Here is a 14,232-nt window from a genome sequence, read left to right as displayed (position 1 = left end):
TATAGCTGTTTCATTGCATCTTAAACTGTATGTATAATTCAGCCTCCACAATTATTTTTGAAAGTGAAGCACTACAAGTTTTGCCAATGTAGTATATGGTTATCTTGGCATCTTCAGCAACTTGTATGTGCATTGCGGAAAAACAAAGAAGTTGATAGTTATTCAGGATATTTGAATATGAAATAGATTTGCTTGAGCAGTGAGAATTAATATATGAAATGAGGGAGTTATTTATTTGTAATATTTTTGAATATGCCACTGCTAAACAAATTTCCAGCAGTCTAACAACATTTTTTTTTCCAAACCAAAGTTCTGATTAGAGGTGTCAAAATGGCTAAAAAGATTGACCCAACCTATTTAATAAATGGGTTGATCCAATCCAACCCATTTAATAAATGGGTTGTAATAACCTATTTGTATAGAGGTCAAAATGATCCAACCCATTTATTAAATGGGTTATATGGGTTGATCCATTTAACCCATTTAACTAAATCTAATAAAAAATTAAACAAAAAAAAAAAACGTAGAAACATAAAAACATGAAAATGTAAAAATTACACGGATCGACTCATTTAACCCAATTAACTAAAATATAATATAATATCTGGTTATTCATCCTGTTATATGATATAGTCTCTTAGTGTAATTAAAATTCAATTTAAATTCAACTAAGTACAAAAAGAACTAGCGTAAAAAACCTAGAAATTTGTTCATTTGAATTTCAATTAACATACACGTAAAAAACTATTAGTCCAAATAATGTAATGTTCTATAAAATCAAACAACAACGTAGTAATCATCCAAATCATCAAGAATTTTTGAAATTCCAGAATTTTTGAAATTTCGGAATTTTCAAAATTTCAGAATTTCCGGAATTTCAGAATATCTAGAATTTCTGAAATTTTTGAAATTTCAGAATTTTTGATATTCCAGATTCTGAAATTTCAGATTTTGGAATTTCAGAATTTTCTAAATTCTAGAATTTTAGATTATGGAATTCCAGAATTCTTCAGATTCTGGAATTCCAGAATTTTTGAAATTTTTGAAATTTTTGAAATATGAAATTTCAAAAATTCCAGAGCTATGAAATTCTAAAAAATTCTAGAATTTCGGAATTTTAAATTCTAGAAACTTATTGAATTTTAGAATTTTTGATCTATGAAACCATGTGTTTTTTTAAATTAATCCTTAATTTTATAAGTTTTCTTTTGAGAATATATATAATTTAATATTTCGTGGAATTAGAGAATATTATTTTTTGTTTTAGACGTTTTGTATGAGAAATAAAAAAAATATATTTATTAATTATTAAATAAATGAATGTTTTGATGAAATTATTTATTGGGTTGTCGTCACAGCCTCACATCCTCACATTTTATAAATAAATAAATATATTATTTCAAAGGAAACTATATATAATCAATTGAAAAATCTACTAATATTAAAGAATAAGTATGAAAAGAATAATATGAAGAGAATAATTCTAATTTAGTGGAGGAATAATTCAAATTTCATTCAATAATTCAAATCTACTAATATTAAAGAATAAGTATTTGTGGTTGTTTTAAGATGAATAAGAAAGTAATGGGTGATTAAAAAAAAAAAAAACTAATGGGTTATTGGGTTGATCCTGCCAAAAACCTATTCAACCCTTTTATTATATGGGTTAAATGGCTCAACCTCTTTATGACCCAGTCCATAAAAGGGTCAACCCTAACCTATTTAAATGATGGATTAAATGGGTCAATAAATGGGTTACGACTCATTTTGACAGCTCTAGTTCTGATTGCTCCATAGGGACCAACTCAACATAGCAGCAATATTAACGTTCTCCAGCGCAATCAGATTGTTCTAAATGACCTTGAAGTTGTTCTCTATGTAGAAAAAGATGTATATCTGATGTGCTAAAATTTTGGGCTGGAAGGTGCTCAGTAGCTGGAAAAATGAGATTTAGTATTTTATTTTTGTTAGTTTGCAAGTGGGAGCTTATTTTTGACAGTCTGTTCTGTCACTGTGAAAACAGTGACAAGAGGCTACTAGGCCACTTGCTTTGTGATGATTAGAAGACTTTTAGTGGTATTTTATTGTATATGGTGGAGAACATGAGGTGATCTCCATTATCATCTTAAATAAAACTTCTATATTCATTTTTTTTTTCTCTTATACATTTCTGAGCAGCTGTTCTTCAGTAAGAAAGCTGTTTTCTACACGACTAAGAGGGAGTAGTCGTTTTCAGATTGAAGCTAGCCTTGAACGTGTGGTTTGTAAGTTTTTTTTTTTCTTTTATCCATGAATGTATGATACCTTTGATGATTGTTTAATAATATTCTTCATAAATAGGAGTAGCTAACTACATTAGTTGATTTAATGCAAGGAGGCTTGGTTTATGAGACCGAAACACCATTAGGTATATATATGCTAGGATAGGATTAGAGATATGAAAGGCCTGATGTTAGGATTTTTTGATATATGTTAAACATGTATGTTGTAAAACTTCACTGTTCTTACTGCTTAAAGATGGATTAATGTAAGGAGACTTAGTTAAGACGATTTTATAGGATCTTGGGAACATGGAAGCCCGACTTAAGTGATTTTAGTTGAAGAAACTCTGAACCAATATTCTTAACATCGTTCATGTGAACAAGGATGAAGTTTTGCTTATAATTGCCTATTCTCGTTAGGCCTTCAACCTGTTCTGTTTTATTGTGTAAAGCGAATAACGTATGTTGTTCTTTTAACTTATTATTTAGAAATGTAAGTTCAAATTAATTTTTTTTTGTTATTAAGTCCCGTTGTATGTCAGAAAATATTATGTCTTGAAAAGTATTGGGTAAGGAAAGATTGATTTGTAAAATAAAATATTTTTCAATGTTTGACTATACCACTGACAAATAGAAAGAAGTGGTGTAGAACTAGTTTTTTCAAAACGGTGAGAAAGGATGAATTAAGATTCTAAAAGTTTAGTAATTTGTTTCTCTTTTCAAATGGATAAAATATTTTTTTCACCTTTTTTATGTTTTTGTTGACTAATCTAAGATTTTCTGTTGATTTATTTTTCTAAACAAATAAACATTAAAAAATTAGGAAAATATTTCATAGCAAATAAACGGGGTTTTAGTGTAGAAATTTCTTTCAAAATATTTATAAAAGAGGTTATATTAGAGCATCAATAATTTAGTACTTTTAGTGAACAATTTGTGTTTGTTCTCATTCTCATTGGAGTGACACGCCACTTGCACACTATTACTCGGAAGACCTAGTGCATTTGCTAGTGTCACCTTTTTAAGGGAAGTAAGTTTTTGACACCGTTTCAAACTCGAAATTTCTAGTTTAAACAATTTAAGACGTTACTAGTTAAGCCAATTTTAATTGATGAATTTTTTTTTGTTAATATAGTATGCAATTAGTCTATCCTCAATATATATATATATATATATATGGAAAAATTAATTTTTCTTATTTATCCACGTATAAAATCTATATGGAAAAAATAATTAAAACAATTGACCCGTATACATACTATGTATTAAAAGTTGAAAATTGGAAGAATTTTTCATCCAAAATAGATTAAATGTCAAATATGGAAAAACCATATGGGACAAATGTTACAAAATAATACCATGGAAATAAATAATAATGAATTTAATGGCGATTTGGTCATTAGTATAATTTACCTATTTTGTAGGTTATCCCATAAAACAATGACATAGAGTCTTATTTGATCCATATAATATCCAAAATTTTATTATTTATTTCCATGGTATTATTTTGTAACATTTGTCCCATATGATTTTTCCATATTTGACATTTAATCTATTTTGGATGAAAAATTCTTCTGATTTTCAACTTTTAACACATAGTATATATATGTCACGTCTTAAATTTTCGTGTCATTTTGGATGAAAAATTATCATATACTAAAAACAATTGTCTTAAAAAGCAAAAGTCCCAACAACCCAAGTGATGGGATACCCAGATCTAAACCCAACCGAAATAGTTGGCATGATGTTGGCCAAACGTAAGAGTAGAAAACACATCGGCCTAAATATCATTACTAGTTTGGAGAAAAAACAAATATCATTAATTATAAGACAAATCCATCCATCCATCTATAATACACTTAAATTAAGCAAAACATTTTTAATTTTATAAGTAAAGAAATTGAGATTCCTAAAGAGAAAGAGAAAGAGAAAGAGAGAAGAATGGAAGAAGAGAAAGGAAGTGTATGTGTTAGTGGAGGAACTGGATTCTTAGCTTCTTGGTTGATTATGAAGCTCCTTCAACACGGTTATTCTGTTCACACCACCATTCGACCCCATCCAACACCCGGTAATTCACACTCTTTTTCTTTTCTTTTCTTTTTTTCTTCGGATTTTAGCATAAAATAACACAATTTGAGTGTCAATATTTCTCAGATTCTACAATTAAAGTTCTCGCAAATAATTATGGTGTTAATCCCTCTATCTTTAGACATGACATTTTTCAGTTATAATTACTTTTATCTTTCAGCATTATGAATTAATAACGTGTGAATTTCTATTCGTGAGGGTTTGCATTGTGCTATTTGACAAATGTTATACTGAAATTGTGTTATTGTATTATACGGACTAAATTGATTTTTCTCTAAGCATCTTTAGGCTAAATAATTTATTAGTCCATGAGTTTGTGTATGTTATACTCGTTACTATAAGATCTTGTTTGGATGAAGTATGAAGTATAATTGAAGTAAGGTGAAGTAATTGAGATGGACGGTAAGGTAAGTGATGATTTAATAATATAATTATATATAAAATTACTCTTGTATACTTTTATTTGTATAAATAAAATAGGGATAAAGTGCAAAAATACGCTTAACATATATAGCAATGAGCAATTTTACTCTTAACGTCTAAAATTGTTCAAATTTACCCCTAAAATTGGCAGCCAAAAGCAATTTTATCCATAACGTTGGTAAGTTTGATCAATTTGAGAAATAATTCACCAAACTGTCTTCTCGGTCATAAATCTTGTCATCTACACTTCCTATGCGTATCATTTTTTTTATCACTAATTAGTAACAGATTACAAACATATAATTAGACGTAAAAAAATTTAAAAAATATACTGTATTTTCTACGAGTTTGACAAAATAATTCAAGTATTTCACTAAATTTAAAAATATTAATCTCCAATTCTATTATTAAATCACAAAAAATATGAATTTCTTTTTTATAAATAATGGTTATGCAATTGATGCAAAATAACGAATAAACCATCTATGTTTTATAATGATGTCTGAAATTGAACCAAATTTCCAATATTAACGGTAAAATTGCTCTTAGTTGCCAACATTAGAAGTGTTTTTGTACCTTATCCCAATAAAATAAAAAATAAAGGGTAATTTTGGAAGAGAAAGATATGTACCATGATTCCCATTCAATTTAGAGTGTAAGAAAAATTTCCCAAAATTCACTCACATATCCTCACTTACTATGCTCTTCAATTGCACCTGAAAGCAAACATAGTTACCTAATTACACTTACCCTCATCTACCTTCAAATACCATCATCCAAACAATTTCTAAGAGCATCTCTAATGGTTTGTGTATCCAACATTTGCCACATCACCAAATTACATTATTATAAAACACCATTCACATTAAAACACTCTCCTTATAGAGTTTTTATATTAAACATCATGTCTTCCATGTCGCTTGGAGGACCCCCAATTCACATTTGGACACATATATTGTGATCTCACTTAATATTTAAAACAGTGGGAAGTCTTTTATAATATGTGTGAGTTCATATTATACATCACAAAATATGTATAAGAGGTCATACATTATGGAGAACCGTTCTTCTACTAATTTTTCCTCCTTACAAAATCTCCTCTAGCGATTAAATACTTTTGACTTATTTAAAAAAAGTTACCTTTTTAAATGTTTTTAATAAGTCTTAAATATTGAAAAAACATTAAAAAAAATGAATACAAAAAATAACAAATATTGAAAGATACTACTGTTTTTTACTGTTCCACATCAAAACGCAAGTTTTTGCTTTCCAAATAAAAGAGACTGGCTACGTATGAAAAATAAATATATATAAAAATTAATTAGTGATATAAAAGTAAACTTATCATTTTAAATAAAATTTATAGACGAAGATATTAAATAGTTAGTTTTGTCAAATTTAAAATATCATACTATGTATCTAAAAACACAAGAATTAACTAGTGTAATATATATTTGTACAAAAAAATATTGTAATATACATAAACCCATGGAGTAATAAATTATTTACCCAAATCTTGATTGTACATTATCTATTTCTTTTCCTTTTCCTTGAATTTGAATTCTCTCAAATCAAAATTCAGTTTGAGACACTTGAAATTCAACTTGAATTTTGAGAAATTTTGTTTAATACATTTAATTATTAATAAATAAATAATTTAACAATTAAATCTTTATAATTAATTTTTTAAATTAATAATAATAATATCTTTGAAGTTAAACTATCACTGAACTTTTAATAATATCTAGTTATAATCGCAAAATATTTATCTATTTTTTTTGAAACGAAACTGAAACTTCAATTAAACTGGAACTGAGTCATTGTAAAGAATAGAAACCAAGTAACCAGAAATAAAAGAATTATTGAAAAAAATTAGCATTGAGCCATAGCATGAGCTGCACCGTTCGCTAATCTCGGAACAAAAGTCAGAGAAAAATCCGGACGTTCAACCAACATCTTTTGAATATCCTCACCACCCCTTATCTCGAAGCGATCAATACGAATAGAAGCATCATTTTCGTGATACGCATCAGACTCGAACTTTACGTTGCAATGCGATAACGAGATACACCACTCCATAGGCTGTCGAACAGCCAATGCCTCTGCCAAAGGAACAATGATACACCTCGACCGACAACTACTAAAGAAACCCGAAAATGCCCCTGAACTATCCTGCAAAACAACACCTGCTCCGAACTTACGAGAATTGGTAAACAACGTTGCATCGACATTGCACTTTACCTAACTAGTAGGCGGAGGCTGCCACCTAGCGGCTGTCAGACCTGCATTACTCGCGATCTACTGTCTCGGGCCTGAATTGGCTCCCTACCATTCCTCAACCATACGTTCTGCTTATTGGACGACTGTTGCAGCGTCCTCCCCCGACTCGGACCAATTTTTATTTATTTCGATGATTCTAGATAGACCATAACACCACAACCCATCTTCTTGCCAGTTCTTACAGCTCCTTTGGCAGCATGTGTAGCGCCCAGTCCTCTATCTAATCCCACTCACATCCTGGAGCAGGAAAACTAGCAGCCTGCCAACATGACCGAGCAAACTCACAACCAACGAAGAGGTGTCAGCCATGTTCAGCGTCTCCCTCGTAGAACATCTATCTATTCATGCCGGTAAAATAATGAGTTTTATTTTGAAAAAAAAAATCACATTATTAACTTTTGGATATTTAGAGCATCTTCAATTGGGGATGCTTGCAACGATGCTTGATGATGTAGAGGGTGCTTGGAAGAGTGTCTTGTATTGAAGTAACAAGGGTTGTTTGGTTTTATGGCAATGTGCCACTTTTTAGAACCCTTTTGACAACCTTCCTTTCTTTTTTTTAAAATATAAAAAATTGATTTAGTTGCTTAATATTGGCGCAATTTTATGACAATATTTATGGTTAAAATAAATTATACATAAAATAATGATTTGTGAGATCATAATGGTAATTTTTGGAGTAGCTTGACATTAGGACATTTTTTATAAAAAAAAAGTTGCAAAAAGTGATGTGAGCTAGAGAGAAAATAAAATATTATATTTTTGGATGATGTGTTAAGTTTTGACAACTTTTGAAGTTGCTTGCATTGGAGATGCTCCACCAAACCAGAATACAACATCTCTTTTTTTATTCTATAAATAATTGTGTGATTCCTATTTTCATTACTCAATTTCTTTCATGCTTTCTAAGATTCGATACTGAGCTAATTTGAGTGTAGTCAGACCGAGTTCGTACTATGCAATACAAACTCGTATTATCAGTGGACTATTTTATCTTGAAGGCGATCAAAATTGAATATGCTTGCACTTTCTGGCAGTTCCGCGAACGTCTTAGAAAAAGCGACATAGACCGAGTTCGTACTGTGCAATACGAACTCGTATTACGAGTGAGCTGTTTTATCCTAGAGGAAACTAGACTTTAATCTGCTTGTACTTTTTGGCAGTTTTGTGAACATCTTAAAAAAAGCGACATAGTGTGCGACTCTGTCCATTACTCTGTCCAATAATTTTTATGCTTTTCCAGTTCATATTCTCACAATTTTAAGATGATTCACTACTACTATCTTATTATGGCTACCGAACAAACCAATGGGTTGTCTGATATCAACAAGTCATTCCGGTTCGAGGGAGCTCACTTCCAAATGTGGAAACAAAAGATGTTGTTCTACCTTATCACAAAAGGTTGCTTCTATTCTTACCTATGAAAAAAACCTGCTGTTTCTGAAGAAGCTATTGAGGCAGAACTTCGTCCCGCTGAAAAATGGTCAGAGACTGGCTTTTTGTGCAAGAACAACATGCTGAATGGCTCGATAGATGACCTGTATAATTACTACAATGCTGAACAAAAGTCTACCAAAGAGATATGAAATGCTTTGCAAAGGAAGTATGACACAGAGGAGGCTGGGTCAAAGAAATATATTGTCAGCTGCTACCTCAAATTTCAGATGACTGATGAAAAATCAGTGGAGGCTCAATCTCATGAACTCCAAAAAATTGTACACGAGATTATCTCAAAAGGTATGTCTTTTAATGATCAATTTCAAGTTGCTGTAATAATTGACAAACTTCCTCCTTCCTAAAAGGATTTTAAGAATGTTCTCAGGCACAAAACCATGAAATTTTCAATGGAAATTCCGATCACTCGCCTTCGTATTGAGGAGGAAGCTCGAAAACAAAACTAGAAAGAAGAAGTGTTTATCGTCTCAAATAACCCTAAAAGATCCACTGTTGTTATGAAACCAATTCAAAAAATTTTAAGAATCAGAACCCCAAACTGAACCAAAATTGCAATACCCGAGTCAATCAAAATTGGAACACTCAAAACAGACCATAAAAACAACCACCTAAGAATGATACTGCTTTTTCTTTGTTTTAACTGTGGAAAGCCAGGTCATATGGAACGTAAGTGCAGGAATAGGCCAAACACTATTCCTAGTGTTAAACTGACTGAAGAACATCAAAATTTTATTGCAATGATTTTTTAGATCAACCTTGTAGGTGGATCAGATGGGTGGTGGGTAGACACCGGTGCCTCTCGCCATGTTTGTTATGATAGAAATATGTTCAAAACATAACTGCTATAACCGAGGATAAGAAAATACCGTCGGGTGATTCCCACACCACTATTGTTGCTGAAATTGAACTGCACATCTAGAAAAACTTTGACTTTGAAGGATGTGATGCATACTCCAGAGATGAGGAAGAATCTGGTTTCAGGCTATCTTCTCAACAAGGCATGGTTCACTCAGATTATAGGGGCAAATTTGTTTACTTTGACAAAAAATAATGTGTCTGTCGGAAAAGGTTATGCAACTGATGGTATGTTTAAATTGAATACTGAAGTTAATGAAGTGTCTAGTTATGTTTATACATTGTGTATATTTAATGTTTGGCATGCTCGTTTTTTTCATGTTAACAAGTGTATCATTAAGAACATGAGTAACTTAGGCCTAATTCTAAAGTTGAATTTAAATGAGTTTATAAAATGTGATTATTGTAGTCATGCAAAACTCATAAAAACACCTCATAAATCTGTGATTAGGAACTTCTAGATTTAATTCATTCTAATATATGTGAATTAGATAGAAAATTGACCAGAAATGATAAACGTTATTTTATAACTTTTTTATAAATGATTGTTCTGATTTTACTTTTGATATTTGATGAAAAATAAAAGTGAAGCTCTTGACATGTTTAAATTATTCATTGTTGAAATGGAAAATCAATGCAATAGAAAAGTTAAGAGACTTCGCAGTGATAGAGGCATAAAATATGATTCTAGCATGTTTATTGAGTTTTATAAATCATATGGAATTATACATGAAACCACTGCACCTTATTCATCAGAAATGAATGGAAAGTCCGAAAGGAAGAATAAGACACTGATAGAATTAATAGTATTGTTTGGTGCCTTTCTTGTGTGGATTGGATCGGATTGCGAGCGTGCCAGTAGCTTTGTTAAAAAAACTACAAAAAGAGCTAAGAGCTAGATCTAACTTCTAATTAAACGAAAGTGTAAAAAGCTTAAAGGACATGAAAGTGCTTAGAGTTCGTAGTGGAATCTAGAAGACTGATTATGACTACACTAAGATGTTGCAAAACAGAGATTTCAAAAGGAAAAACATTGCTTGCATTGAATTCGAATGACTTTGTTGATAAAAGACTGAGAGACTAGAGATAGAGCTTACAAGTTGAAAGTTAAATTCAAATGAACAAACTAAGGTTGCAGAATAGCTAGAGTCCGTAATGTAAGAATTGTTTGAATTCCTTTAGGATTTGGTTTGATTTGATTTCATTTTGTTGAATTGGTTTGAGTTGGATCCCTTTTCTTGCTTGTTCTCTTCTTTAAATACAGTGGCTTGTTAGTGCTGGTAATTGTCGTGCCCACATTCTTGTTCCACTAACCCAAGTTCCTTTAGTTGGTTCCCTTTGTGCGACGGGCTCTATTTCTTTGCGGACTGCCCACGATTCTCCACCTACCCATGTTTTCGCTCCATGTTCTTTATGCTTTCGAGTTCTACTAGCTTTGGTTCGTGGGTGTGCTACTGCTCACCTAAACTTTGCATCCCCTGCCGTTTTTGGCCAGCCTGCTCTGTTTCTTACGGATGGTTCTAATTTGGCGGTGTTCTCCGACTCTTTCTTTGTTTGGCACTTTTTCTACGTTGATCCCTTTCAATTAGTTCCCGCGTAATTGTCGAGGAAACAAGTAGCTATAATGCTTAGTTCAGGTGCTACCTCCATTGGTGGGGAGAAATTCTATTGACTGTTTGCTATGTGCTTAATAGAGTCCATAAGTGAAAAAGTAAAAACTCTCCTTATGAGATTTTAAAAAATAGAACACCAAACTTGTACTATTTTAAAAATTGGGGTTGTTTTGCTGATGTTAAAATTCCTGTCCCTCAGAGAGTTAAACTTGCTATTAGGGTTAATGAATATATATTTATTAGATATGCTGTGAATAGTAAAGCATATCTATGATTTAAATGCACATGTTATTTTAGAATCAAATGATGCTGATTTTTTTATGAAGATAGATTTCCTTTTAATTTGAGAAATAGTAGGGGTGCATCATCTAGTAACATGCCTGTTGTTAGACCTATAGTGCACAAGGAGAGTGAGGAAAATCTAGAAGAAGTAAGAGACCTAGAGCCTCTAAAGACTTTGGTCTTGACTTTTATGTATTCTCAGTAGAGGAGGATCCACTTCTCTTCAAGAAGACCAAACCTCATTAGATGCTAATTTATGGCAAGAAGCCATCAATGATGAAATGGACTCACTAGAGTTAAACAAAACTTGACACTTAGTAGACTTACCTGTTGGTCCTTGATAATTAGTTCCAAGGGGGGGTTAGGAACTAATATAACTTTTTCGCGTTTTAATTAAGCTGACTGGAAGTAATTTTGAGAGTTTATTAACTCTACTTTTGGTCAGCTTGGTGAGATATGTTTGAAGACAGCTTTAGTCAGATGTTGACTAAAATTGTTTTCTTGTGAGTTGAGAATTGACACTCTTGGATGCCAGCTTCTAACTCAGCACCACTTATTTACTCAAGGTCAGCTTAGCCAATTTATATGCTGAGTAAATTTAGCAAACAACACATACAATATAAGAGAGAGTACAGAGATTACTCAGTATCACTTATCCTGGTTCGGCCTTTCTGCCTACGTCCAGTCCCCAGAGTCCTCCGGGCTTTTTGAATCCAATACTGACCTCTTTAACAGTAGAGCACAAACCAATTACAAGGCAGTTGAATATGCAAGAGTACCTTCCTCTATTCGTCTACTCAACTCCTACTAAGTGCTACAACCCAGCACCTAGATTTCTCTACCACTGAATGCTTACAACCAAGCACTCAACTTAACACTCTCAATATTCCTATTGATCACAAAATTGTTCTTTTTATGCTAAAGAACACTTTAGATGATTACACAACAATCAAACTAGCATTTACACAGAGAATAGAAAAGTGGGTGTAAGATCCTTTTGTATTTGAGTGCTTTCAAGATTTTCTCTCTTTTTATTTTTCTCTTTATACTTCGGTGATAATCCAAGGTTCTTCATTGTCCTTTTATAGAAGGAAATTGTAGATTTGGATCCTTGAATTGTTGTTACCGTTAACACCAAAACGGCTCTTTTGGGGAACAATTTCTGGTTAGTCTTCAGACTGCTCCGCCATTCCATTTCACTGTTTTCTTCAGGCGTCAGGTTTGTCTTCTTGCGTCTGGCTTGTCTTTTTATGCCAGTTGTCTTTTACCAATAATCCAACGTCCCATGACTCTTGGAATTAGTCTTTTAGGTGTCTTCGAGGTTCCAATTATTGGTGCAGAAGATTGGCAGACTTTGTCCTTTAGTGAACGGATCCTTCATGCTGTCCTGACTGACATTCAGCTTTCTTCGTAATCTTCGGATGTTCGACTTCTAAGCTGAGTGCATACTTGGTCAGCTCCGTTCTGTGTAACCGCTTCTGAAGAAATCCTCAACTTTAGTCAGCTTCGTTTTGCTTCTGAGTTTTACTCCACTCAGCTTCCATTCTGTCATGCTGAGTTGCTTTCCACTCAGCTTTGCTTATGCTGACTTTTGTCCTGTCTTTACTTTATATATTTTTGTACTCAATATTGAACAAATATATTAGTACAATTAAATCAAAGCATCTAAATTTAATTGCCTCTTAATCATGGATGATTTTGTCAAATCAAAATCTTATGGAAAAGGTGTTTCAACAAACTCCCCCATTTTGATGTTGGCAAAATACATAATTATGGAACTCAGTTATAAGTTACCCCATGATTGATATTTTTGAAATGACTCCCCCGTAAGGGTTGCACACATATTGTCTTTAACTTAATTCTAAACCTTCCAAGATCTTAAGACATTTGTGTATACTGACTTAGTTTTAGTTTTGAGCTTGTTTGGATTTAAGTCAGTTTTGGAAGTATGTTGTCTCTCAGTTTATTGCATAAGTTGTTTTGGTGTTAATGCATACTGAGTGTGTTTAATCTTTTTGATTTGTTTGTTCAAATTTTATTAGTCAGGTCAGGAAGGAAACTGATACTTGTTATATTGATTTAAACAAAAAAAAAACATATTGACCTAAACAACAAACACACATACATTTAAAGACAGGATATAAAGCTAAGTCCTAGATATTGACTGAGCTAGTTCTACTTCTTCTTTTTCTGAGCCGAATGATCGGCTTGGGCAATTCCTTTGCCTTTCTCTTTCTCTTTGCTTCCAGAAGCATTACCTGCAGGCTGAGGCTGAGTTCCTCCTTGACGCTGAGTTCCTCATTGACTTGTCTCCCCCGTTTTGCCATCATCGGGTTTGTAGAGGAAGGTTTCATTTCGTGCCGCAGAGGAGAGATAATGGGAGTAGCGCTGAAGCCTTTTGGTACTTTCACCCAGGCCATCAATGACTGGTACACTATCGTCCTGGATATGCCTAGGAACCCGAAGGGAGCTGCTGATCATGCTGAGAAGGCATTCATGAGATTTGCTCAGGCAGGTGAGTGAGCTTGTGAGCTGACCAAAAGCTTGATGGAACAGTTTGAGCAGAGCAGAATCATAAAACATGCGCTGGGCATTGTTGATGCGCATTGCCTCCATGATAGCTTGTGAAAAGCTCATGAGTTCAGTGTTGGAGATTGGATCAACATCCATCTGGGCTCTGTCGATGTTGAGTAGTCTGACTGCTTCACTTAATTGGTCAATAGTACATTGAGAAGAGGAGGATACTAAGTCACGTGTACTGGTCAGCTCAGTATGAAGCTTGGTGAAGCATTGTTGAAGTTCGGCAGAGGTGGCAAACTCAGCATTGCCGGGTGGACTTGATTTGGTTAGCTCAGCATTTAGCTTGGTAAAGCAGTCTTACAACTCAGCAGATGTAGCAGACTCAGGATTGGCAGTTGCACTGGAGGTGGTCAGTTCCGCTGTTAGCTTAGCAAAATAGCTTTGAAGCTCAGTAG

General features: G+C 32.9%; 1 protein-coding gene across 1 annotated transcript in view; it reads left to right on the top strand.

The window, feature by feature from the left end:
• The first annotated feature begins 3,916 nt into the window (after positions 1-3,916).
• The window catches only part of LOC136207022 (vestitone reductase-like), a 32,542-nt gene continuing 22,226 nt past the window's right edge, over positions 3,917-14,232 (top strand). Inside the window, exon 1 of the mRNA XM_065998266.1 lies at positions 3,917-4,329. Coding sequence (XP_065854338.1) covers positions 4,203-4,329 — 127 coding nt within the window. The 5' untranslated portion in view covers positions 3,917-4,202. The remainder of the gene's footprint in view (positions 4,330-14,232) is intronic.

This window comes from Euphorbia lathyris, chromosome 1, assembly GCF_963576675.1.
Source record: "Euphorbia lathyris chromosome 1, ddEupLath1.1, whole genome shotgun sequence".
NCBI lineage: Eukaryota > Viridiplantae > Streptophyta > Magnoliopsida > Malpighiales > Euphorbiaceae > Euphorbia > Euphorbia lathyris.
This window is presented reverse-complemented; position numbering and strand designations above follow the sequence as displayed.